This window comes from Myotis lucifugus, unplaced genomic scaffold (assembly GCF_000147115.1).
Source record: "Myotis lucifugus unplaced genomic scaffold, Myoluc2.0 scaffold_11, whole genome shotgun sequence".
Taxonomy (NCBI): domain Eukaryota; kingdom Metazoa; phylum Chordata; class Mammalia; order Chiroptera; family Vespertilionidae; genus Myotis; species Myotis lucifugus.
In genome coordinates this window covers 15,750,630-15,778,273 of record NW_005871059.1, presented here as the reverse complement: position 1 = coordinate 15,778,273, position 27,644 = coordinate 15,750,630, and the positions used below count along the sequence as shown (strand labels likewise).

Below are 27,644 nucleotides of genomic sequence, written 5' to 3'. Positions count from 1 at the left end.
TGAACATTATACTTTCCCTTATTTTGACTGTCATTTTCTTCCAAAAGATGGAGAGAATACGCTCTGTGTTTCTGCCCTTTGTGAGGAATCTGTTTGGTTACTGTTATCTTTGGGCATTTCTAGGCTCCTCTATCAATTAAATTATATTTAAAAATATTTGAGTGTAGTTTATTAGTTTAATATTTATAAATCTTATGGTAAATTGTGCATTTGAAAGCATTCAGAGCTTATAATATCACTTATTTAAATGTAACGTATTTCTTTTTTTCCATCTTTAATTTTTAACTTTTTAATTTTCCAGAAGTTTTAAAATTTAGTCCAGTTTATCTGTTTTAACTTTTGTTGCCTGTGGTTTTGGTGTCATATATAAAAAAATTGTTGTTAAATCCAATATAATGAAGTTTTCTTCTATAAGTCTTATAATTTAGCTTCCATGTTTAATTTAGTCTTTGATAAATTTTGAGTTAATTTTTGTATATGGTATAAGGGTCTAACTTCATTATTTTGCATATGAATATCCAGTTTTCCCAACACTTTTTTTTAAAAGACTGTAACTTTCCCCATTTGATAGTCTGGCACCCCTTTGTTCCATTGGCCTATAATGTTTGTCTTCATGCCAGTACCATACCATTATGATTATTTAGCTTTGTAGTAAATTTTGAAATCAGGAAATGTTAGATCTTCAACTTTTTCTTCTTTATAAAGAATTTTTGGCTATTCATGGTCCCTTGAGATTCCAAATGAGTTTTAGGATGATTTTTCTATTTTTGTTAAACACCATTGGAATTTTGATAGAGATTTACATTAAATCTATAGATCACTTTGGGTAGTAATGTTGACATCTTAACAATATTAAGTCTTCCAGTCCATGAATGTGAGGTGTCTTTTCATTTATTTGTGTGTGTGTTTATTTTTAATTTCTTTCAGTACCATTTTGTAATTTTTAGTGTATAAATTTTTTGCCTCCTTGTTAAAGTTTAGTTCTAAGTATTTTATTATTTTTGGTAATATTTTAAATGGAATTGTTTTTTTAATTTTTTATGGATTGTATCATTGATCTTTTTTAAGACTCATGTCAAGTTTTACTTCTAAAATAAAGGCTTGTTTTGTTTCTTCAAAATAGAAATGACCATCTTCTCCTCTAATCCCCCCATACCCTGTAGATGGATATCTCCTGTAGAAACTGTAACACCACATGGTGTTTGTTTACTTAGAAATCTACCTTTCTCAATTAGAGTGAAAGCTCTTTAAGAGAATCTTCCATTTTTGTGTCCCTAGAGCCTACTACAGAATAGAGGTTCAATAAATATGTATTTTAACAGATATATAAGCCAATGAAAAATTTAGATATAAACATAAAAGTCTAATTGAAAGAACACTTAACCTTGGATAGTCTCTCTTCCTTCAATGACATTCATGTATAAATCTTTGCATCACAATCAAACACAGCCCTGGTGTCTAGAATCCCTTCCAAATGTTGTACCGGAGCTCTCTGACAGTTCAGTTGGATTAGCTGGTTGTTAGGATAAGAAGGGACCAGACAGAAGGGACCTCATCACTTTTACTCTCAAGGTTAAATGACCTAAGAACAAAGTTGAATAATAGGAGAACTGGGCCAATGTTATTGGGATGCTCAATCTGTTGTGTTTTTTTTGTTTTTGTTTTTGTCAATTGCAATGGAATGAATGTGATTCCTCTGGCATCAAGATATAATTTTTAAGACTTGCTTGTAATGTTTTAAAGTTCTATTTGACATTTTTACACAGCAATCAATTGGACATATCTATTTAAAATGATGAATATAAAATATTTAAATTGAAGTTGGTTTCAACATTATGTCAGCCTTTATGTTGAAGCATATAGTTCAAATGACTCACTAAAACTATTTAAAATGAAACAGTTTAAGCAGCAGATGGAAATAAGAATCCTTTAAATAGTAATAAAATAGGAATGATAAGAACAGTTGTATGGTTTTTATTTCTTTAAAATTTTAGATGGCTAAAAAATGATTCTAAAATTTTATTGAGATTTTAAATATTATATGTAACATAATTTTACTGTATCTTATAATGATATTAGAAAGCATCTCCCAATTGGAAAGCGTGGAAAGAACTTACCATCTTTATTGTATGGTGTATTGTTTAATCACAAATCAGTCTTTTTAAAACTAAAATCTAACATATTACTTCCATTGTATCCACATACTGACACACAGTATATATAGTTAAGAATGTATTACGACCATCCTGGCCAGTGTGGCTCAGTTGGTTGGAGCAGCATCCCGTGCATGGGAAGGTTGTGGGTTCCAGCCAACCAATGGATGTATTTCTCTCACATTGATGTTTCTCTCTCTCTCTCTCTCTCTCTCTCTCTCTCTCTCTCTCTCTTTCTCTCTCTCTCTCCCCCCTTCCTCTCTAAAAATTTTTTTTAAAAATAAAGAAAAAAAGAATTAGGACCACCTGATTTAATGTATTTTAGACTATTCTTATTAATAAATCTCTTTGTATACCTCAATAAAAATAAACCTCTTTGTGATTATTCTCAAGTTATTCATCATGCTATCATATAAACACCCTCAAAATTTTTAAAAATGGGAGATAATGACAAAAGGGGAAAAAAGGAGAAGAAATATTTGCTTTGCAAGAAAGTGTATATAATTAAAAATACATTATTGTATTAAAATCAATATGTTATAGTTTACTTTGAGACAATATCTAGCAATTTATTTGCATGTAAGGTATAAATTTATAGTTGCTACGTATTTAAAAGAGTTTACCTGAATAAATTTCCTATCTACCTATCTATCTATCTTAAAAAACAGATGAAACTTCCCAGTATCTGGCATGCTCAATAAATATTTGTTGAATAGATGAAACAAACAAACAAACAAAGAAAACAAAAAACCCCCACATACTCAAAAAACCATCTAGATAAAACGAAACTGTTAGGATAACAAAAGTATTGTTTCTTTATAAATTATTTATTGCAGTGTTCATTTATATAGTGAAGTCTATTACTATTAAAATATATTTTAAGAAATTGTTCTTCAGACAATTTTTATCTTTAGCTATCAGGTAAATTGTATTATTTAGGAGTATTCTTAGCTGACTTGTGAAGGATATCTGATGTGTTTGCACTGTGATTTTCTATTTAGTGCTTGAAGGAATGTCTGTGGTACTAGAAGGAATTGAACAATCTCTTAAATTATTCATAAGCTTCTCTTCCAGAATATGTTAGCATAGATGAAGAATGACATGTGATGTTCACACTAGCAAAAATTCTTCTTATCTCAAGAATAGTATTTCTATAACTATTACCCAGTACTCTGGCTAAGCAATAGATTATACTGTTATTAGGAATATAAAATCAATACTAAGATGTACTTTTCCAAAAGCAGGCGTCCTTTTCTCTTTCCCTATTCCCATGTACCTACACCAGTGATGGCGAACCTTTTGAGCTCGGTGTGTCAGCATTTTGAAAAACCCTAACTTAACTCTGGTGCCGTGTCACATATAGAAATTTTTTGATATTTGCAACCATAGTAAAACAAAGACTTATATTTTTGATATTTATTTTATATATTTAAATGCCATTTAACAAAAATCAACCAAAAAATGAGTTCGCGTGTCACCTTTGACATGCGTGTCATAGGTTCGCCATCACTGACCTAGAGCATATGCTGTACTGAAAAAAACACATTAATAAAAATTAAATGTGCTTTGTGACAATATTTTTAAAAACAGTATTGTGAATAGATATCCATCATCCATGATTTCAGTCAATAATGAAAACTCTTGAGTCAACATTTAACCAATAAATTGAAAAATGTTGTTTCTTTGGAATCAAATAATATGTAAAACTAATGTAGATAGTAATAAATGATGCAGATGCCTACTATTTTACTTTCTGTTGAAAAAACTACTTTCATGATATCTCTTGTATGTTTTTGTTGTTGTTAATCCTCACCAGAGTATATTTTTTCCACTGATTTTTTTTTAGTGAGAGTGGAAGGGAGGGCAGGATGAGGGAGAAAGAGAGAGAGAAACATCGATGCGATACACATCAATTGCTTGCCTCCCAATTTGCCTCAGCTGGGGCCAAGGATTAAACCTGCAACCCAGGTACATGCCCTTGACCAGGAATCTAACCTTCGACCCTTTGGTGTATGTAGGCCAATCCTTTAATCACTGAACAACATCAGCCAGAGCTCTTGCATGTTTTGACAATTCTGAATATTGTTAAGTCCTCCTCTTCATTGGGCTGAAATCTGTCCCGTGAGACTACAAGCTCCATGAAAGCAGGGATATGCTTGCTAACTTTAACAGATAATGTGCCGGGCATATATAGGAAGTGCTCAGAACATAATTGAATAAATGAATTTTTGCTTTTATATCTTCATCTATTTCTGTTTTCTGTGTTGCTATGAACATATTGGTAAATTCTATCAGAAGCTCATCTATGTCATAATTCCTCAAATACTTGAAGCTTGGAAAATGTGCCCTAATTTCTTCACTCAGATGTTAGGAACTTAATAAGTTGGTTTACTATGGTATATGTTAAGCCATCAGACATTGCCAATGTTTGACTGTTTTTTGACTCATAAAAAAGACAATTTTGTATGAATCAGCCCAATATTTTGACTCTGTGTCTATTTAAAACAGTTGAGAATATGCCAAAATAATTGAGGAAAGATATACCTGCTTGTAATTTATATGAGCTAAAAGTTGATAAGTTAATTATAATAGTACTTGTCCTGAATATACTCTTATTGTTTTAAAACACATGTATGCCTAGACCGTTGACTTTTTTTGGCTGTTCAATATCTAAACTCTTTCCCAGCATCTCCATGTCAGGTATATTCTTTCATAGATTCTTTTGGTGCCAGGAACATGATCTTGCTTTGGCTCAGACTTTGAATCAGAAGCTAGTAACTTGACCAAAAAAGAACCGTGCAGAATCCATTCTCGAGATGGGCTGTGTCATCAGCGGTAGCTACCATCAGTCTGAGGCTGATAGCAGCATTTCTAGCCCTTGGCTGTGCCTGGTTTCAGTGGTGCCCGATGGAAGACCTCGTGGTGTCGCTGGACCTGTTCTCCTTTGTACTTTGGGCATCTTGACGTCATAGCCTTCCAGCCTGGTATTCTAGTCCTCCATGTTCCATGAGGTCTGTTGCTGCTTAACTCAGGCAAAACTGTCTACAACCGAGAACCAGTGTTTTCTTGGCATTTTAACAGTCTCTTGCTTAACCTTCTCTATTGCCATAGAAGAGAGAAGAAAAATCATTTGGTGGCAGTGATTTGCAATGGTGTTTTAGGACATGCCCCACATAGTTTGCTCACATGTATGTGCTGGTATCGATGCTCAGCTAAATACTCAAGGGGGACCCTTTGCAGATCTCTGGAGTTTTCACTCTGTGTAAGTCTCACTTCTCCAGTTCTTTGCCCTGGGAGCTCCAGATGCCTACTCTCAGCTCTTTTTCCTGAACCAATGAGGTGACTGGGCTCTATTCTCCTTGCATGAAGGCCTAGACACTCAAGGATGTAAGCTGGGCAGTCGGGCTCATCTTGTTTGCTTCTCATCTCTCAGGGGCCACTGGCCTTTATTTCTTGATGGATACAGTGTCTTGCAAACCTTTGTTTCATATACATTGTCCTTTTATTGGTTGTTTCAGATGGGAGAGCAAATCTAATTCCTGTTTTTCCATCTTGGTCAAAGCAGAAATTTTAGATGAAGGGCACAGATCAGCTAGTCCTTTTTTATACCTTTGGACACTATTGGTATAATCAGTGAGTCAGCATCTTATCAGCCAGTTACTTTATTAAATGTTTCTCTTTCAAATTATTGCTTTTGTGTGCTTTACCCAATGTTTGAAATTATTGCAGATTTAACTGTCATATATATGTTTATCATGTACATTGTTTTTCTCTCTTTTTTTTAAAAAAAATATCATAGCCCTGGCTGGTTTGGCTCAGTGGATAGAGCATTGGCCTACGGACTGGAGGGTCCTGGGTTTAATTTTGGTCAAGGGCATATGCCTGGGTTGCAGGCTCAATCCCCAGTAGGAGGCATGCAGGAAGCAGCCAATCAATGATTCTCATCATTGATGTTTCTATCTCTCTCTCTTCCTTTCTGAAATCAATAAAAAATATTTTAAAAATCATAGATATATAAAACAATCTTTATTATAAAATATTTTGTTATTTTTTGACTTGCCATTTTTATAAAGAAAGCCATGTGTTGTAGTAACATTTTTGTGTTTCTTTTTATTTACTTCAGAGGCTGCAAAAAGGACATTTCAAGAAAAAGGGATCTTGGCAGGAGAAAGCAGAAGTTTTAAGCCTCATTTGACCTTCATGAAATTGTCCCAAGTACCATGGCTCCGGAAGGTGGTGAGTGGCCATTTGTGTTGCAAACCTTGTTTTACTGGCTACACCAGCGTTAAGCATGGTCAGCAGCATGAATGACATTGTGGTGGGTTTTGACATCCTACTTACTATTATTGCTCCTGGGTGTACTTCCCGGGGATGCTAAGTTGGCTCATGAGCCTCCATGGAGGCTGTTCTATGTGTTCCCTCCTTTGACAGCGTGGCTCTTGGCTATATACTGTGACCAACACTCACTGCTTCTTTGTCTATGGCCACACCTGCTTCATCCCTCAAAAGGCCTTGAGGTAGTGCCAAGGTTTTATTTTCTGCTTTCTTTGCTAATTGTTGTTTTCAGCCTGCTGCTATCAAAGCTTCCTCCACTGACCTGCATACACTAGTGCTGCTCACTGCAACTGGGTTTTTCAAGGGGACAAACTTTTTAACCCTCTAAGAGCTCTTCTAAAGTTTCCAATAGCTGTCTCCATTGAGGGCTTGGAGCAAGTGCTCCTGGGACGGGGCAAGAGGGTAACTGTGGGAAACCTTGTACTTAAAAGTACTTCTCCCTGAAGACGGTCAACAGTGACGCAAGCCAAGGGACATGTGTCTTGACTTCCCCTGTCTCAGGGTGACTTTCTGCCTTCCCAGGCCACTCCCTCTCCTTCAGAGGTCGGGATAATTGTTGACTTTCTTCTGGATTCATGAGCATTTCTCCTGGAATCTGAAGGGCACCCTTCATTGTTTTTCCCATTGCAGCCTAGGGAGTTGCTCATGCACATTAAGACATCTGCTCACCTGCTCTGATATACCAGAGTTGTGGAGGTGGCCATGCAGATTAGTATTCACTCCTGCTTTCCATGACCCTTGGCTGCAGTTAAGACTGATTTGCAGCTCTATAAATAAAGGGCATTCTTATTAGTAAGTAGATCTTTTTTCTAAATTTGTCACATTTTGTATTTATTGTCTCTGTGCTCAGAAAGTCTCTTTGGTCCTTTAAAACATGTGTTTAAGTGATTGACCATCCTGTGGTTATGAGTTTTCTATAAACTATTGTAAAATTCTTCTCAAAAAGAAATCTTGCATGTTTGTTTTGTTGGTGTTTTTTTCTAACTATGCCCCACATTTAATATTAACTATATTAGGTGCCATTCTAGACTATTTTGGTAAAAATAGTTGTGTAAATAATAGATTTTGAAATTTGGAATGATAACAACTGACACAACTTATAGACTGACAGTTTACTTTTTTACTTGTTATCTTTCCTTTTTTGCTTTCAAATGGATTACCCTCTTCCCAGTGGTTTCAAACTTAATCACAGAATGACAAATCAGTGGTGAAGGTAATAATCCACATTTCAAAGTGTTTCTGTCTTTACAATATTAACTTTGAAATGATAGCACCCAAGCACATTTATCAGAGGAATATTTAGACTCCTCTAGAATCTCAATTTCAATATTTCAGACTGAATTGAAATGATTCTTTGGCAGTTAATTTCACGGGATCTGCTCCCTTCCTTTACAGAAAGGAAATGGGACTTAGAAAGGTTAAGTGGCAGAAATGAGATCATATTCTCCTTAGTTGCAGAGCCCTGTGTAGAATCCATCTTATCTCATTCTCATTTTCTTCCCTCCCACTGGCCATGCCCATTTTATCCAAATTAATTTATATATGTGAGGAGCAATCTGGTCCAAATCATATTAATTTAACAGATCTTTATTGAGGGCTTACTATGTGCCAGATACTGGGTGCTGGGCTGAGTTATGATCAGAATAGAAGCAGTCCTTGCTTATGTGGTATATAAACTAAATCAGGTTGGATTTTGTTTAGGTTAGAATGCTTACTCTTTAGAAAATAAAGTATGTATGACCTTACTGTTTTTTTCAGAAAGCCAAACCTTACTGTTTTTTTCAGAAAGCCAAATAAGAATATTTTCTTCTAATCTATGAAATGATCCCTTTCCGGTTACTACTATGATGTTCAGTGTTTCTGAATGCTTAAGAAAGTTCTATCTTAAACGTTGGGATTCATGAGTCACCTGGGATGCTTGGTGAAGCTGCAGATTTCCACCCTCTTACTTCAGATCTGGAGTTAGATGGACCGGGTGGGAAAAGATCAACCAAAGAAGTTGTTTGAATATATGCATAACCCATGGACATAGGCCATAGTGTGGTGAAGGCCTGGTCAGGGTGTGTGTGTGTGTGTGTGTGTGTGTGTGCAGGCTAGAAGGGGTCAGTGGGAATGAAAAGGGGACATCTGCAATACTTTCAACAATAAAGATAAATAAAATAAAAAAAGACCTTGACTTTTGATGTTTAGTAAGTGCCATGGGTGATTCTGATCCAGAGGATCTGTGTGTAATACAATAAGTCCTCACTGAACGTCGGCAATAGGTTCTTGGAACTTCGGCGAAACGAGGTGTAATGAAATCAGTTTTACCCTAACTGATATAAACAAGAGTTAAGTTCCTGTGGCATCTCATGGACATTATTCCAAAATGATATTATTTGAGGACCTCCTGTATACTCTTGAGACTTGCAGTCTTAAATAAATTTGAAGGATTTTCTCTATGTAGCAAATCATTGGTTCCACTGTAAAAGTGAAAAGCAATATGAAAAGGTGGCATACACATAAAAGTGGACTTTTATTATGCTCTGTCATTTGCAGTGCAGATTATTTGAAAATGTGACTGTTTGGTCTTTCTTCTTAACTTTTGTGCATTTCCCACTGTCTGTTCCCATCTCTCAGCACTAATGGTCTTCTGGGATTTTATCCCGGTCTACTCATTTACAAGGGAGTGGCCATTGATAAAGTCAGTAATGGGATGTATCGCTAGTATTCAGTGTTGTTTAGATTTAGAATGAAATAAAAGAAGAGAAAAAGTGTGTGAAAAAATAGGTTTATTTTCACTCAAATATTAGGAAATTTGTCTCATTTCAAGTACTCTTTTCACATTACAAGCTATTTTACTTTAAAAAATATTAGGTGAATATATGCTCACTGTAAGCAATCAAATGCAACAAACCTATAGAGTGAAAGATATAATTTTTTCCTCCTCACTGCCCTGCCATCCCCTTTCTCCCAATATAATTTTTCTCTGTAGGTCACCACTACTAGTCTATCCTCCTGACCTTCTCCTATACACTGCAAATATATACAGATGCATATACATGCATATTGTTCCTTTAAAACAGAAATAAATGTACCATTGACCCCTGAACAATACAGGTTTGTACTATGCGGATCCATTTATACACAGATTTTTTTCAATAAATACTGTAAGTATATTTCTCTTCCTTATGATATTCTTAACACTTTCTTTTCTTTAGCTTACTTTATTGTCAAAATACTGTATATAGTAATATAACATGCAAAATATGTGTTAATCAACTGTTTACGTTATTGATAAAACTTCTGGTCAAGAGTAGGCTAATAGAAGTTAAAAGTTTTGGGGATTTCAAAGTTATATGTGGATTTTGACTGTGCGAGGTGTGGGGATAGTAAGATAGATGATCCATTCATTATTATGTACAGGAGGTATAATTATGTTGTAGTAGTACTTCATTTGATTTTTTTCACCATCTAATGTGCCATTTTTTAATGACCTAAAAAGCCGGTATCCATGCTGATATAACAAAAAAAGGATTCCAAGTTGGAGCCATAATTGGTTTGTTCCTGAAGGTCAAACATCTCATTGACTTAAAAGATGTGGACAGTGTCTGGTGCAGGGATGAGTGTTCACCACCCCTGGGCTGGTCATAAAGATTAGTGTGAGAATTTCCTGGTGGTGGTCAGTGTTGGCTGCAGAAGTCCCTGGGCTTCTGGGATACTGTCCACTTGTAGGCACCTGTCATCAGACCATTCAGTAGAAGCAATCAAAAGCCCAGTGGGCTAATCAAAAGTTCTATAGATTGTGTTCAGAATTTTGGAAAATATAGAAACTCTACTTTAGTTCTCCTGATAAGGAACCACTGTTACACATGGTATTCTGGTTACCAAGCTAGAGCATTGAGTTCTAACCCAGATTCTGGGAAACATAAGACTTCTTGGCAATTATGTATTTTTCTAACACCAGGAGGCATTTACTTAATGTGTTGGTTTTGCATATTATTAGTTTCATAAAATGTCAGTGGGTATATCACATAAGAGTATTGAAAGTTGTGTATTTTAAAGCTATTTTGATTATCACTGTGCTTTCAAAGTTATAGGATTTTTTTCATCAAATTAATGAAGCCTCAAAAATCTTATTAAATTATGTTGTCTCTGACATAGTAACAGTAATTTGTCTAGTGTCCTTAGAATATATATATTTTTCACATGGTTAGTCTACTACTTGTTCAGCCCCATGCTTTTTATAGTGCATTCTTTTGGGCTTATTTTTCTCATTGAGTGACCCTGTCTTTCTGTGATTTAAACGTTGCAGAAACTGGTTGCTAACACTTGGTGGCAGAAGAAGACCAGTTTCAAATGAAACAAGCGTCTTAATGCAGCTCCAGATTCCTTAAGAAATAAATGGGATCTTTTCAAGGAGAGATTAGGATTTTTTTAAAGCATAAACTATTTTCTGTGCTTCTTAGATGTCTTTTATGATTTATGATTCTTTCAAGTTACTAAACTAGCACTTAAATGATCACAGTTGAAGTTTATGAATTGGCACTTCCTTGTAGCAGCTTTTCAGAGTCAGACAATTAGAGAACTTTAGACTGAAAGAAATGCTTTTTTAAAAAAATTACTACTGTTGGCTACTATTGTCACTTAGAGTGGTTTGTTTTGAGTACACAATTTGATACACACAAAGCAAGGGCAGAAGGGTGGTTATTGGACCATCTGATGATGAGGTTGAGAGGAAGTAGGGAAGAGATTATAGGACAGTTAGCAGTAGAAATAGCAATGGGGAGTGGGAAAGGAGAGTGTCTGGATGAATCTGGATGAAAATTTTGTTCTGAAGGTACAATTAAGGGAAAACTCAGTCCCTGAATAGTTTGGTGACTGAGTATACAGGACCAAGAGAGTAATGAAATTCTACAGTAGGGTTGGCCGAATCCCAGCTTTTTACATCCTTCACCAGCCAGGACCCTCTACTGTCTCTTCCCTTTCCTACTACCATTATTTACTCCATATCTCTATCAGGTAGCACATTTTTTCAGGAACTTGTTAACTGGCCTGGAATAATTTGGCTGCCCCTCACTTTCCTGGGGCTGCATGATAATGGCCTTTATAAACCATTTCAAAATGCAGGAGTGCTAAACTGTTCTTTCTTGAAGGAGTCTGTAATAAATTTGAAGGAGCATGAGTCTTCTTGTTTTAGCTCCATTGTTTAGCCCTGGGAAAATCTCATAACCTGTCTTAACCTATGTTTACTCATAGTGCACGTGGTCTTAATGACTCTTGACTCCTGTGCTATTCTGAAATGTCTGTAAGGTAAGCATTTTAACTAAATAGGCTAGTTTGGCTTCACATTGAGAATTTTTAAATTTTTTTTTATTGTTTAAAGCATTACAAATAGTAGTACATATGTCTCCTTTTTTTCCAATTGACCTTCCCCCAGCCTCCCCTACCCCCTGGCACATACCCTCACCCCATCCCAGTGTCTTGCGTTCATTGGAGAATTTTTTTAGACTGCAGACTGGCTTTCTTATATGCATGGAAAGAGAATCTCAGGAAGCACCACCTTCGGAAGGGGAGGGAATAGCTCAGGTGAGTGAAGGAGCTCAGGGCTGCTGATAGAGAGGCAGAGCAGGCAGGCTTTCACAGGGGCCCATATTGTTAAGAAGAGTCAGTCCAGCCCTGGCTGGTGAGGTTCAGTTGGTTGAGTGTCGTCCTGTGCACCAAAAGGTCACTGGTTCGCTCCCAGGTCAGGTTTTGGGTTAAGGGGCCTGGTCAGAGTGCATACAGGAGGCAATGAATCCATGTTTCTCTCTCACATTGATGTTTCTCTCTCCCTCTCCCCCTCCCCCTCCCCCTCTCCCTCTCTAAAACCATCATTGATGTTTCTATCTCTCTCTCCCTCTCTGACATCAATAAATATGTGTGTATATATTTATGTGTGTGTGTGTGTGTGTGTGTGTGTGTATCCTATCTAATAATAGACAAACATGGTAATTGACCATACCTTCGCTACGCCCCCCACTGGCTAATCAGTGTGATATGCAAATTAACTGCCAACAAAGATGGCGGCTAATTTGTATACTGCAGGCAGGGCGGGCCAGCGCGAGCTGCCATCCGGGCCCCCGTGTGCCACCTAAGCCCTGCCCCCAGCCGGGACCCCCTGTGCAGCCCTGGGCGGGTGGGCCCATCTGCGGCCCTGGGTGGAGGGGCTTGGCAGTGCGATTGGCCCGAGGAAGCCCTATTCTTGCAGGAATCCTCCTGCAATGGGCTTCTAGTATATATATGAAGTTGTAAGTGTATAGATCATATTTGGTGAGGAATTTTGAGGTGGGGGATATTTTGTGTTTATAGAACACATATTCTTTAGTTTACACAATTAAATGTTAAATTGGTGAGTTTAGGAGAATATGTCATTATTTGTTCCAAAGAACAAAATATTAGGAAAACAGATGTGATAGGGAGGAGTAGGTTGCAGCTTGTTTACGTTTGAGTGACCACAAGACTGTGGTGAGCCAAGAATACAGCTGGAGTTTGATCAAGGGGAGTTGAGAGCCCAGCTGAGATTGAGCTCCATGAAAGCATTCTTGGATGCCTTGTTAGGAGACTCCTCTTTCATCTCATCGTGATGAGAAAAGCCACATGCAAACATAATAACTTACATGGCCAAGCAGCATGTGATCTGCCATGCTGCACCTGAGAAGGCTTGACAGGGGATTGAGAAGAGTTTTGCTAGGTAGACAATGAGCGTCTATGGGAACAGATTGTGCTGTAAATAAAGGTGTAGTGTTCAGTGAGCTTGCAGCCTTGAGGACTTCTTGGGTACCATCGACCTCTTATCTCTCTGGTTCACATGTTGTTAGTCAGTATAAATGAGCTAAATGTTTTTGAACCGAAGCCATGTTCTTCCTCTGTTCTGTTTGATGGAAAAAAGCTCCAGGTCCAGGAAGCAAGACAGTGCCTTCGGTTGGTGGCTTTTGTGAAGTGGTCTGGCTAGTAGAAGTTGCATATCACCTGCCCTCTGCTTTCCTTTCCACTTGATGCCACCAAGGAGCACCGGCTCCTCTCAGCCTGTGAGTATAGGTAGAAGGAGGTGTCAACAGTAGGTTTAAAACATGCTTCTGAAACCGGACACAAAACAGGTCCGGACTGCCCGTCACTACTTGAGCCAAATGAAGCAGAGAGAGGGCTGAATCATATATGAGTGTTTATTCCAATAATGCTGGCAGTATGGGAGAGCAGCAGGTCACCCTGTAAGTTCTGCTTTAACCTCCCCTGCTATCCACTGATTATGGTATATATGGATAAGGAAGAAAGGATACATGCAAAGGGAGGTGGGCAGGATAAGTGGTGCAGGGTCCAGGGTCTGTGTGTCTCCTTCTAAGATCTTGAAGTCTGATAACAAGGTAGTTAATTTTCTATGATGTTAAAAACAGTTCCATCCCTTCTGGAGGGGATCAGGGTCCAGGCACAGCAACCAAATCAAAGCGTCTCCTGTCCTCTGTCTGTTCTCACAATGCATTTTCTTTTCTGAGTAATGGACCCATCTGGGCTCTGAGGCATCTATTATCTGTTTACAGCCCTAATTTCTCTTTGCAATACATCCTCCGGTTTCCCAGGATCTGTAAGAAAACCTCTTATCTATAGTTAGTAAGGTGAATAATCATTAACAAGAGTGGTCCTATTCTTATTGTGTGCCCTTCCTCCTTACATTTCTACCTATTATTTTCTGAAAGATGTAATATTGTAAATGTTAGATATGATGCTAGGATAAAGAGTTTCCACTTTTTCTTTCCCCCAAACCTCAAGCACAAACAAGGCAGTAGGGCTGAAAGCAAGTTGAAAATAGAGGGACTAAGAAGATGGAAACAGCTGGTTTAGAAAGCATGGAGAGTCTCTGCCAGTATTTTACTTCATTATTTGTGTACTAGAGGCCCGGTGCACGAATTTGTGCACCAGTGGGGTGCCTTGGCCTGCCCTGTGGGATCGGGCTGAAACCAACTCTTCGACATCCCCCGAGGGGTCCCAGATTGCGAGAGGGCGCAGGCCAGACCAACGGACCCCACTGGTGCACGATCCGGGTCAGGGAGGGACACAGGAGGTTGGCCAGCCGGGGAGGGACTTCAGAAGGGCTCCAGGGCATGTCTGGGCCATCTTCTCAGTCGTGATCGGCCAGACCCCAGCAGCAAGCTAATCTACTGGTTGGAATGTCTGCCCCCTGGTGGTCAATGCATATCATAGTGAGCGGTTGAGTGGCCTTAGCACATCATTAGCATATTATACTTTGATTGTTGAACGGACGACTGGTTGACTGGACACTTAGCATATTAGGCTTTTATTATTATATTATAAGAAGAGATCTTTTTACAGGATGGATTATTTGGATAATTTTTTCTATGTTTAAGTAGCATCTATGAATTAATTCTCATCTTCCTCTATTAAATTCATTTACCATGGACATGTAATTATCACTTGATTTATTAATATTAGTGACAGCTCCCAAAGTAATTTTTACATTAGTTTTAGAAATATGATAATGTATATGATTATATCTTAAATATTAATTTTCTTAGAATTTTAATATTTTAAAGTAAATAATGAAAAGCTTGAATACTGTCATTTTGATCTTGTCAATTTATCTGTGTTCTCTACTTATTCTGAATCGGAATCCAAACTCTCCCTCTTACTAATTGTGTGTCCTTTGGTAAGTGACCTAATTTCTCTCTCCTTCAATTTCTGGGGGACATAATGGTACCAGTCTCATAGGATTATTGTGATTAAATTATGTAGTTAATAAAAGTCCTTAGAGCAGTGTCTGTTCATTGTAAATGTTACATATTTTCTATTATTGTTGTTATACAGATGACAGAAAGCCTTATTTATTTTTTCCAGATTGGGTTAAAGCCAAAGTACTATTGTCTTGTCAATTTTCATCACTCCTTACTTTTTTTTTTAAATCTCTAAACTTACTGACAAGCACTAGATAGAGTGTCAGGGCCAGATGGAAATGGGCATGGTAGACAGGGGGCCAGGCAGACCCCAGCCCCAGAAGCTGGCCCAGAATGGCGGGAAGGAAAGATGGGAAAACTGCAAGGCAGTCCTCATGGGTGGTGCTGGACACTGATCTGAAATCATCCCGCTATGTGGGCCCATTGGCTGGTGTGGTGAAGACGCCTCTTTCCATCCCTGTCAGGAGCAGATGTGGGTGGAACTGAGCCTCGGTGGGAAGGGCCTCTGTTATCCCTACTGGGAGGCTGAGGGAAGACTGCAGCTGACAGGGAGGCAGTCAGGGGGTCCGAATCAGGAGGAAGATGGAAATGAAGCAGTGCAGGTAATAGCAAAAATGTAGTTACGCCAAAAGATGAAGGGTCATTAAGACATGTAAAGGAGCAGCTTCCTGGTTGGTGAACCCAGGGAGCGTGTGTGTGTGTGTGTGTGTGTGTGTGTGTGTGTGTGTGGCGGGGGAGCCGTGTGCCTGAAGAGGAAGTGGAAGCTCAGAGCTCTTTCCATCTATCTAGCCTCCTGTATCTCTTTTATCTGGCTGTCCCTGAATATCCTTTTATAATAAACCAGTAATCTAGCCCTTGCTTTGTTCCCCAGAGCCAGGAGGGAATTGGCAAACACCTGCAAGTGAGCGAGAGGAAATTCTCTCATTGTCTCTGAGACAAAGTATATGTCCCTATTCAAGAGACAAAGGGGATGACTTAGAGGAATGTTACAGACAATGTTTGTTACAGAAACATTCTCAGGTGGTAGGCACATTGAGAATGGCTGCCTAGTTCACAACAACCCTTTTAACTGCTCCCCTCCCTAACGAGGGTATGCTGATAGGAGCTACTTTTGAAGTACATGGTCATGTCGTCCAGGAGATATTCAGCTGCTACCAGGACAGTTGCGTTAGTGGTTAAAATAATTGAAAATCTGTACCTGATGGTTAACAGTCACTGCACTGAGCCCCTGAGTGCCCCTGTCCTAGACCTCTCATGGCCCAGCAGGTGAAGGAGGTTAACTCCAGGCCCTGCAAGGGGCTGTAGGGTCCCTCCCACTACAGCTGATTGCTGGGCTCTTGCCCACAGTTGATAAAAAGTGTCTCTATCAACCTGGTCCCAGTCCCTTTCCTATCTTTCGTTAAATCATGGATGGACATCAGAGTAGAGCTAGACCTTTAGGTGTTCTCTCCTAGGAGCTGGAATCAGAGAAACAGTCATTCTCTCTGAACAAATCTGGAGCAAGTAAATCAAAAGCCTGTAGAAGAGCCTCTTAACTAACAGTGGACCAGGGAGAGAAATCCCAGGCAGGAGAGGGAGAGAGAGAGAGAGAGAGAGAGAGAGAGAGAGAGAGAGAGAGAGAGAGACAGAGAGAGAGAGAATGAATGGGCATAGAGCATTGTGAATGTGTTACTATCGCCCATTCCTGAAGGGTATATGACTGCATGTTATGGACTGAATTGTGTGCCTCCCCCAACCAAATTCATAGGTTAAAACCTCCAGTGTTACTTTTTTGGAGTCAGGGTCTTTACAGTGGTAATTAAGGTTAAATGAGGTCTTATTTGCAGTGCCCTAATCCAACATGTCTGGTATCAATGAGAAATGGAAAAGACACGAGGGAAAGGCCATGTGAGCACTCAGCAAGAAGGTGGCAAAGAGAGAGGCCTCTGGAGAAAGCAAACTGGCTGGCACCTTGGTTGCAGACGTCCAGCCTCCTGAACTGTGAGAAAATAAATTTCAGTTGTTAAAAAAAAAAGAATTGTAAAGTAAGATTTGCTTCAGAGAAGCCCCATGCCGATATATAATCTTATCATAACTTTGAATCACTAAAACATAAATTTTCATTCGGAGCAGTGATCATTTAAAATGATTTTAGTTTTTAACCAATATAGACAGCCTTTTTCCACTCATGAAAACGAGTGTAAAAAAATGACCATTCCTCTTTAACCAGCTGATGCCCAAAATGACAAGGCAGTTCGGTTTGGCTCTTAATTTACCTTCTGAATTTTGGTTTCAAGACATCATCACAGGAAATGCACACATTTCTTTTTTAGTCCCTGCATGTCAGGGATAACCTACTGGAAAACACAGTGGAGCTTTAGGCATGCCGAGCTTCCCATCAGTGGGACTCCTAATTCCTTTGTCTGATATGCAGCCTGATTGTATTTTCATCATGGAAGCTGTGATTATTATAAAGTCACTATAAAAAATTACCTTCTATTATATAAGAAGTCTTAACCTTCTTAATAACACTGACATGTCATCATTCCTTTGATCACAATAACTTGCTCATCGAAATTAAAGATGAATAATAGTAGTTTATCTTTCAGAACCTTAAATGAATTATTTTTACATTCAGATTGTTAACTAATGTGAATTTTCATATTTCATGGTGCTTCCTATATTGAAAATAGAGTTGGTTGCAGAGTAATATGAGTCTGATCCCTCTTTTGTACATATTAAATTATACACATCATTTAGCTAAGCGTAAATGATATGGTGAGTGCTTTCTGAGCGAATGATTTCCATTACTTGTCAGATGCAGCCATTAGATGATTCTAAAAATACTCATCATGCTCTCAATGGCATTTTTCCTGTATTGGCTGTTCGGGTGCCAAGTTATCATCAACAGGGAGGTTCCTTGGGGCTTCATGGTACATTGTATCAAACGTTATCAACTGCTTTGAATATCACTGATAATTTTCCCTAAACTGTGACTAAAACGAGGCTAAAGAGAAATAAAACTTCAGTCATTTCTAATGATTAATTAAGAAAGTCTTGAAAAGCATTTTTGTTTGACGTTTCTTACCACTAGTTTATTGTTTCAAAGTCTAATATCCTGTATTTAACTTCCAATTTTCTCTTTTAATGTTATGTTGTATAATTGATATGTCAGTTACATTGGGTACAATGATAAGTGTGAAAAACATATCTTGTCCATGTTAGGTCCAAGGCAAAATAATTTTCAAACAGAATACCAGGCATTCATTCAATCAAGCATCTTCAGAATTCCAGGGTTGAAGCACTCTTAGTATGGTTTCATTGAAAATACCCTACATATTGTTTCTCTACATTTGAAATAACCCTGACTCTCTTAGCCTTTGTGTAAGTCAAATTTTCCTACCTGTAACCATTTTTTGTGATTTTCTTTGAGTTCTCCTAACATGCACCTCAATCGATCTTTAAATGACAAGGTGCCTTGAAAAGGGTCTGGCCTATGAAGAAGGGAAGCAGAGGATAATTTTGGGGCTGAAAACCTGCCATCACCCACATTTTGAGTTTTAAAATATAACCTTGCAGGGTGATGTTTTGGGGACTATTTTGGCAACCCAGTGATCTATTCAGAAAATAGGAGACTTCTTACCCTTATTCTAAATGACATCCAATTTTGATGTACTCATTTATATTCTTAGAATGCTAGTCCTTTCTTTTATTATGAAAGAGAAATACCACCTGCTACAGCTGGATGGCGAGACTAATTCAGATAGATTTTACTAGAAAAGAAATATATTGACATGGGACAAAGAGCCTGAAAATAAAACTTAATATATTGCCAAACAAAAAACTCCCTGGAGAATAAAGAGCATATTAATATTATACATGAGATAAAGCAGGTTATCTGTTTCTGTATACTTTATTATTGAAGATGTTTTCTGATAAGTGCTTGCAATTTCAGTGTCTCCTAGGACTCATGCCTCTTTGAACCACAGCTCTCTCTGTAAATTGAGTTAAATAATTAATTCCATTGTACTCGCTAGTAAAAATTAACACCTTAAGGTTCATGTTGGAAGTTGTCTGTGAACAATTCTTGCAAAATAGTTGGTACTTCCTTTTTGCTAAAATTAAATTAATTCACCCAATAGGTTAGAAGATGAATGTTTCCCTTATTTATTACCTTAAAAAATGATACAACACTTAAATGGAGATTACAGTGGCTAGTCAATGCTGCCGGCATCGGTATCTGAAGGTTCTTCTTTTTCTGCTGAGTTATCACGTGTCTTCTGTCTGGTCTAAGGGTCTGAACCCCCTGGCTCTCACATTTCCCACCATCCCGCTACACACACGCACTGACATTTACTATATTTCACTGGTATAAGCACTTTCATAAATTCACTTATTTAGTCCATATAACACTTTGAGGTAGGTACTGATGTTAACCCCATTTTACAGTTGAGAAAACTGAAGGGAAGCCACAGGGCTGAAAAATGGCAGAGCCTGGAGTTGAACTCATGTATTCTGACTGCTCCTCAGCATAATGGTCTGCTGTGGCATTCGATTCACCAAATCAAAAGGAATCCACTCCCTTTCATTCTTATTGAACCCGAAATGAATAGAATTTGATATTGTCAACAATCCTCCTTTGCGTTTGTGACAATTGTGTATTGAGCACTTCTCCAGGTCAAGCCCTGTTCTAGGCACTGGGGATATTTCAGTGACTAAAACTCAGACAAAAATTTTTTTCTATGTGGAGCTTACATTCTAATGGGGAGGGATACATAATGACAGACAATGAAAAATAAGCATAATAAAGTCATTTACATAGTATGTTTTGTAATGGTAACATAGATGGTAAATGCTGTGGGAAAATAGACATAAATCCATATAAAGAGAGACGGGTAGAGAGGATTTGGAAGTACAAATTAAATGGATGGTCAGGTGAGGCTCTTCTAAGCAAGGAATTAAAGGAGTTGGGAGATGGTCCCTGAGGATATCTGGGAGAAGAACATTCCAGGAAGAGGGAACAGGCAGTACATAGGCTTTGAGGTGGGCTTGTGCCTGGCATGTTCATGGAAGAGCAAGGAAGCCAGGGAGGCTGGGGAGACACAGGGGAGAGCAGTCGGAGACCAGGCCTGAGAGGTTCAGAGACGGCACAGCAGGGCCTCGTAGGCTGTTCTGGGAATTTGTCTCTTTGAGAGAACGAGGGACTCTTTGGAGAATTATCAAAATAGCTGGTTATTAAATAGTTCTCATGGTACAATCATATTCCTATAAAAATAATAAGTACTTTATTTTGCAGAGAAAAATAAAATACATGATATAATTATAGTAGCCATTTTGGGTGATTTAATCATAAAATTTTTGTTTTTATATCTATTATATTTTTTAAAATTAATTTTTATGACTAAAAAGAGCACATATGTATTCTAAGTATGTTTTGTAGTAAGATTTGTATAAATATATTCTGAAAACAATATATATGTATAGAAAAGGCTTGAAGGATATACACTCCAGTGTTAATAATGTATCTGTATATATAAAAGCCTAAGCGACCAGCTGACTGGCTGACTGGCCAGTAGCTATGATGCGCAATGACCACCAGAGGGCAGATGCTCAACGCAGGAGCTGCTGAGCGACAGCAACTTTACAGAATGCCCTCTCCCACTCCGGGACCCCCCAGGGGATGATGGACTGCCAATTTTGACCCGATCCCCGTAGGCCAGGCCGAGGGACCCCACCTGCCAGAGGGATCCCCCCACCGCTCATTCCATAGACACCCTTCTGTGCAGCCTGCCGGTGAGGGATCACAGGAGGTGGCTCCAGGGTGTGTCCAGCCCATCTCACCTAGTCCTGCCCCGTCGGCCACCTTCTAATTAATTTCCTTTCAATGTGCATGAATTTGTGCACCAGGCCTCTAGTTTTATATAAATATGGTTGTGAATGATTTTTCCTTCTTTCTTTCTAGTTTCTTCATATTTTCTAATTTTTAACCCTTGACAAATATTGCCAAGGTAATATTTTAAAAATTATAAATGAAAAGGAAAAGTTCATACGTGATCAGCCAGTAAACGTGCCCTGTATAGTATTGTACCTTCATCTTACAGACTGTGTTTTGGACTGAGATGGTGCAGGACCATTTGTATAGTAAGGGGAAGAGTATCTGTCTGGGGAAACTACAGAGGTATCAAGGGCACCGCACTATAATTTTTCAACAGCCCTCTTTCTGCTATGAAAGCCACTAAGAATAAGGAGGGTCAGGTAGAGAACTTGGAAGTGCTTCAAACTGATGCCCTCCCCCAACTCAAATAAACTTAAATGGTCTTTGATATGATTCTTACATAAGGAGTTTAAAAAGTGCATCCATCTTATTAAAACTGTTGTACACTATAAAATGTTATGGTCCATATCACTTTTCAAAATTCATTTCTTCATTGTTGTTGGAGATAATTACTCTTCATATCTCAAATTTCAACTTGATATACTTTATTATTTCTGAAGCTTAACGTATATGAAGTTTTGAATGTTGCCAGATTTAAACATAACACTCTTTAATGATTTTTTTTATATAGCTCATCCTAGACAAGGAGACTTTAAAAACAGCTTTCCAACAATTTTGTGATATCCATTTTCAAATTCTTGAAGCTAGTACTGTGTACCGAAATGTAATGTCAGATTCTAAGAAAGTGATATAAATATGTTCACACTGGCTACCTGACTGAAATGATTGATTGATGTGATTTTGTTTTGTCATTTCAAGGGAGTGAAAAAAATAGACCCCAAATTCTATGAAAAATTTATCAGTCACAGATTTGGAGAAGAAATGCTACACCGCATTGATCTTTGCTCCATGCTGAAGAAAAAGCAAAGTAATGGTTATTATCACTGTGAGTCTTCCATTGTGATTGGTGAGTGCCCTTTGAAAAGTATTTACTTAATTTTCACTTCTTTAGCATTTTTACTTTTGATTTCTTTAGCCTTATTTTGGAAAATATTTAGGACTAATTGTATATGTTTTTCTCAAGGACATATTTTTCTAAATACGTGGTTTGGAAATACTACATTGAAAATTTTGTTGAACATATTTGATATTTGTATGTATCAGTCAAGATTTTAGTATACATAGTTTTTCTCCTTTTTTGCCTTAAATATAATTATAATGCAGTCTTAAAATGTCGATTTAAAGTATACTTCAGTTTGATTTTATTTCATGAATAAGAAGAAAGTATTTTCTCCAGTGAAGGCTTATATGACCACACCATTCTACACTAGGCATTTTCATGTTTGCTGCTTTTAATTAGGAATAGAATGTTTCAGCACATAAAGGTTCACTTTAGAAAGCCTTTGTAGGTGCCCTGCAAAGACTGAAAACTCATCCTTTGATTTCTTCCCTAAAGGAAACAGGTTTTGAGGGGAAACAGATACTCATACATAAATGCTCTAGCATCTCTCAGGGAGAAGGCATGTGATGAGATAGGCTCATACACACTCATGTTTCCGTGTGGAAAATGTGCACACTAAAGGGAGATTCTTAGAAAACTGGAACAAGACTTCCCCCATTGTCTGCAACGTGAGTGTATTTCAAAGGAGGCTGATCTGTTGTGATCCAAATTTACTACTTCAAACCAGGCACGATTCTTATAAAATCGTGGACGTCAAGACAACCTCACATGAGAATACTCAAAGAAGATAAATACATGATTCTAAATATTTCAAGGTCTTCAACCAAGATAATTTCTCTACACTTCAGCTTGAAAAAACAACAACAAAAAACTATGGAAAGATATGCCCTGAAAGGATCTTAATACTGCAGCTTATTAAAGCACTTTAAAAAATGTTCAAGAGACACAATTGTATTTCCGAATTCTCACTAGAAATCTTCAAAGAAGTCATCATTTTACTTCCAAAGATTTTAACTATCTTAGACAGAAGATACCTAGCATGTCATTTGAATTTTATGCTCTAAAATATTTCAAATCGATTGTAAGGAATATTTTGTTTGTTTGTTTGTTTCAGAATTTCTTTCATGTTTTCAGAGTTGTCTTCCACTGACGTTCTGATGAGGACCAAACCTTTCTGTTTAGGGTCATTGTAAAAGGCAAATTCAAATCCTTCTTGTGGAATACAGATTTTGGCTAGTTTTCCACGTCTTCTCTGTAATTACTTTAGGCCAGCCTTTAAATAGAACTATGTACTTCATGGCCCCTTCTATTCCCACTCTCGTTTTAAAAAACAAACTAAAAAAAGCAATATGTGGATTTTACAGAAGATATCATGGGACTGCCTTATACAGTTGATCGCATGCTTCACCTGTGTTGCCATTAGACAGCTCTGCTCAGTTCACCCCAAATCACTACGTTTAGCCACTGAATTTTTCTTTGCTTGCTCTTATCCAGCTCAGTTTCTAAAATCCCCCCTATTATAGGCAATTTCTGTAGATTATTTTTCCCTTAGGCTTCTTTATATCTCACCCTTTTCTAATTCAGAGCAATTTAGCTTCTTTCAAACTCCACCAATTTTATATCCCAATACCGATTATTTAACATTATTTTTTTAAATGTTTTTTCCCATTGCAAAGATTCTTTTTTTAGTCACATTTAAAAATAATATCTATATCGCCCTAGCTGGTTTGGCTCAGTGGATAGAGCATCAGCCTGTGAATTGAAGGGTCCCGGGTTTGATTCTATTCAAGGGCACATGCCCAGGTTGTGGCCTACATCCCCAGTGGGGGGCGTGCAGGAGGCAGCCAATCAATGATTCTCTCTCATCACTGATGTTTCAATCTCTTTCTCCCTCTTTCTTCCTTTCTGAAATCAGTAAAAATATATATTTTTTAAAAAGACAATTAACCCCTTGCCATATTGGCTTCAGATATTTTCAGATTTTATTGCATTTAGTTTTGGTCACAAGTTTTTTCCCCATATATTTTTTAAAATTTCCTGTGATTTTTAAAATTATAGTGTGCCTAGAGTCATCTCTTAACCAAAAATTTGATATGTTGATGTAAGAAATTTTTGAAGACATTTTTATAAGTTTATTTGAGCCAAATTTATGACACTTTCTGCATTTTCTTAATCTCAATGGATTAAGAAAATGCAGTGGAGAATGGCAGTTTTGCAGTGTATTTTGTACATCAGAATCAAAGGAAGAGCTGTAAGGAGGGTTATTTGAAATCCATCGGTGATAGATTAAGGAGGTGGGAGAAAGCAAAGCGGGAAATCTCTGAGATAGAAAGTAAAACAGCTACACATACTTTTTTTACGTTGGGAGTACAGGATAGTTACTAATTAACATTTACAGCATTTAGATTTATGTGGGAAACAATGAGGGTTCTGTGGTCTTTACTCAGTGTGGTTGTGCCCTGAGGAGTCTGGAGAAAGATTACTCTGACAGTTCAAAGGTATGTTATCTTAGATGCAAAAAGACAATAGACAGGCTCACTTAAGGTAAAGGTTGACCTTTGTCCAGGAAGCTGCAGGCCTAAGACGTGACTATCCACCATGACTATGCGACATGACTCACGAATTTTATGTTCAGACCATCCTATATGGTTACTTTAGGTGTCTGACCATACTGGCCTCCCCTGTGTGTGTCAGGTTTAGTATGTGGCCCCTTTTTTGTCCACAGATATCTAGATATCTAGATATCTATCTAGATATCTAGATATCTATATTCTAATTTTTTATTTGTGCTTTTAATCTGCGTTATGATTATTAATGTAAGTATTCAGCACAGATGATTAACACAGAAATCCAGTTACTAAAAGTGGGTGTGAAATAGGGATTTCGTTTTAGGAATATATTTTTATAATTTTTTTATACCAGTCCAACCTTAGTCTGTCTTCCAAAGATGACAAATTAGCAACCTTTCATGTTGTACTTGATTGGAACAGGGTTGTTTTTATTTGCTTGTTTGTTTTTCTTTTCTTCTCTCTAATTTGAATAACTTGCCAATATTCGATGACTTGACCTAAAAAATCTGGGTTTCTGCCACGTTCTGAACAACTTGGTCCCACATTCTTGTATGGCAGGGATTTCCTGGATGCAGTAGTGGGCACATTGACCTTGAAAGTAGCTTCCTTTCATCATTCCCCCTAACTCTACTGATTTTCTTATAAAGTTTGCTTAACTGTTCATACTACCTGCTTGGCTCCTGAAGGCACTGGAGTTTGGACCCCCTGCCAGCTGTTGCTGGTCCCTGTGTCTACTGTACATTTACAAGCTGGGCATTATCTCCATCTCCTGCCATCTATACCTGTACGTGGAGAGTTAGGGGAGTTTGCTAGGATGTGGAAGTAATATTTATATTTTCAGATACAAGGAATTGTACTACATTTTTGTTCTCTCATAATTAAAACTTTGGGTGACATCATGCCTACTTAGCATTGGGCTACAACTCTTTAAAAACCTAACTGCACTAGCCAGGTATAATTCAAATCCTCCATCCACCCACTCCCCAAAAGGGAAGAAAACCTAGAATGAAATATGGTTCAGATCTCCTAGGATGATGAAAGCTGTTCTCTGTTAGCTACTTACTGGAGTTGGGTGAATTAATTTTTCTCAGGCAGCTATGTTCCACTTATATTTCCTTAGGGAAGGTCATTGACTAAATGACATCCTTTGCAAGACTGATGAGCAATTTAGTGCTTGCAAAGACTAGTTTACTTTCAGCTATCAGACATATCTTATAGGGGCCAGTAGGGAATTTGGAAAGGTCTAGAAGGTATTCTTTTGCAAGCTAGTGCATTTCTTGATAATTTCTGCAAGCAGAGGTGGGAACAATGATTTTCTGGGAATGCCAACCTTTTTTTGTTTAATAATTCATCATTAATTTAATATTATTGAACATATACAATGTGTGCACCCCTCTCTTGGGTATCATGAAATACAGAGGACTGTAAGACATTCTCCTTAAGAGTGATATGAGTCAGTGGGCAGCTAAGATTACACCTGAGAAATGGAGAAGGAAGAGGAGTAGATGGATAGGGCTCTGTCAATAATGGGCTTTGGTAAAGCACACAGTGGAAGACGCTTATAATTTTACCTTCTGGGAGAATGTGGTGTTAGTGAATGCCAGAGTTTGGATAAATAAGATGAAATCGAGGAGTAGCCAGATGGAATGTAGAGAAAGGGTTTTATTCTAGGAGCATTAGGTGTGGTTTACAGGGGTGGGGAACAATGGACTGGAGGCAAGGTAGGGGCAGTATTAGTGGTAGGGAGCACACTACAAAGACTGTAGTGATGGAGTCTACTGTCTAGTTAGCGGAGGAAGTCACACAGGAGGAGGTTGCTTGGTTTGTGTGTTTGAGGAGTTGGTGAGGGAGGTAGGAATGGAGATGGGCACAGTCACACGTATGGAGGCAGTGAATGTGCAATAAAGGAGACTGAGTAGATAGATGTGGCTAAAAAGATGGTGAAGTTTACTACTCAACATAATGACACAGGATTGGACCTTAAAGATAAGACCTTCAAGACTGTAGCACAGATGCAATGAGGGGGTAGGGTTGTGCCAACTGTAGGCTCAAATAGAAGCAAACAGGCCTGCACAGATATGTTGATAGTAGAGGAAAAGAATCATACATAGTCAGGTAAGTTAGAATCATCACAGCTATGTTCCATTCAGTCTGTATCCAAAGCCAAACAGATCAGACCAAGATATCAGACTTTATGGGCTGAAACTCTATGGAGAATTCTGAGTTGAGTCAATGAATTTATTCTATCCAGATGTCCCTGCTTTTTGAGAATCTCCCTTAAGAGACCTGAACAGCTTAGACCAATCCAGTGACTACCAGAAGCTACATCCAGGTGGTGGTTCAGCCAAAAGAAAAGGACTTTTGGGGTTGCATCTGGGGAGATCCTCAGCTCTGACTTTGGTGTCCTAATCTACAGTCCCCCTTTACCCTTAGGGGCCAGGGCATAAACATCAGTTCTTATTGAAGAGGGAGATTGTCAGTAATTTTTAAGAGTATAAAGAGTCCTAAGATCAAAACATTTAAGAATTGCTGCTTTAGTTCATGGTTCAGTAAACCATGAAATAAATTAGTCCTCAGACAACTCTCCAAAATTAATTTTTATCAATATATCCAATCATTTCATCCAACAAATTAATTTGATGGCTACTCAGCTATCTCTCTATAAAATGTAAACTGGTTTGATAATTTCCAGTCAAACATTCATTCTTTCTGTGGTAAAAATGTAACAAGTGCAAAAATATCCCAGACTGACAGTGCATATATGTATGAAATGTCTTATTTAAAAAACATTATTATGTGAAATTGACATTTTATACAAATATCTCTTTGTGGTGGGCAGTACCAAAATTTTGTCTTTTTTTTTTTTTTGAGTAAGCTGTCAGGGAGATGATTAAGAAAATTTTATCTCTACTTAGACCAGTGATTTCCAACCTTTTTCATCTCATGGCACACTAAACTAATTACTAAAATTCTGTGGCACACCAAAAAATATATTTTGGGCTGATC

The 27,644-nt window shown here is 37.8% G+C and overlaps 1 protein-coding gene across 3 annotated transcripts in view; it reads left to right on the top strand.

Annotated features, from left to right (window-relative positions):
* AKAP7 (A-kinase anchoring protein 7) overlaps positions 1-27,644 on the top strand; it is a 94,771-nt gene that overhangs the window by 30,908 nt on the left and 36,219 nt on the right. For all 3 annotated transcript variants that reach the window (XM_023750275.1, XM_023750272.1, XM_023750273.1), the window contains exons 6-7: positions 6,277-6,389; positions 21,927-22,074. In XM_023750275.1, the coding sequence (XP_023606043.1) occupies positions 6,277-6,389; positions 21,927-22,074 (261 nt within the window). The remainder of the gene's footprint in view (positions 1-6,276; positions 6,390-21,926; positions 22,075-27,644) is intronic.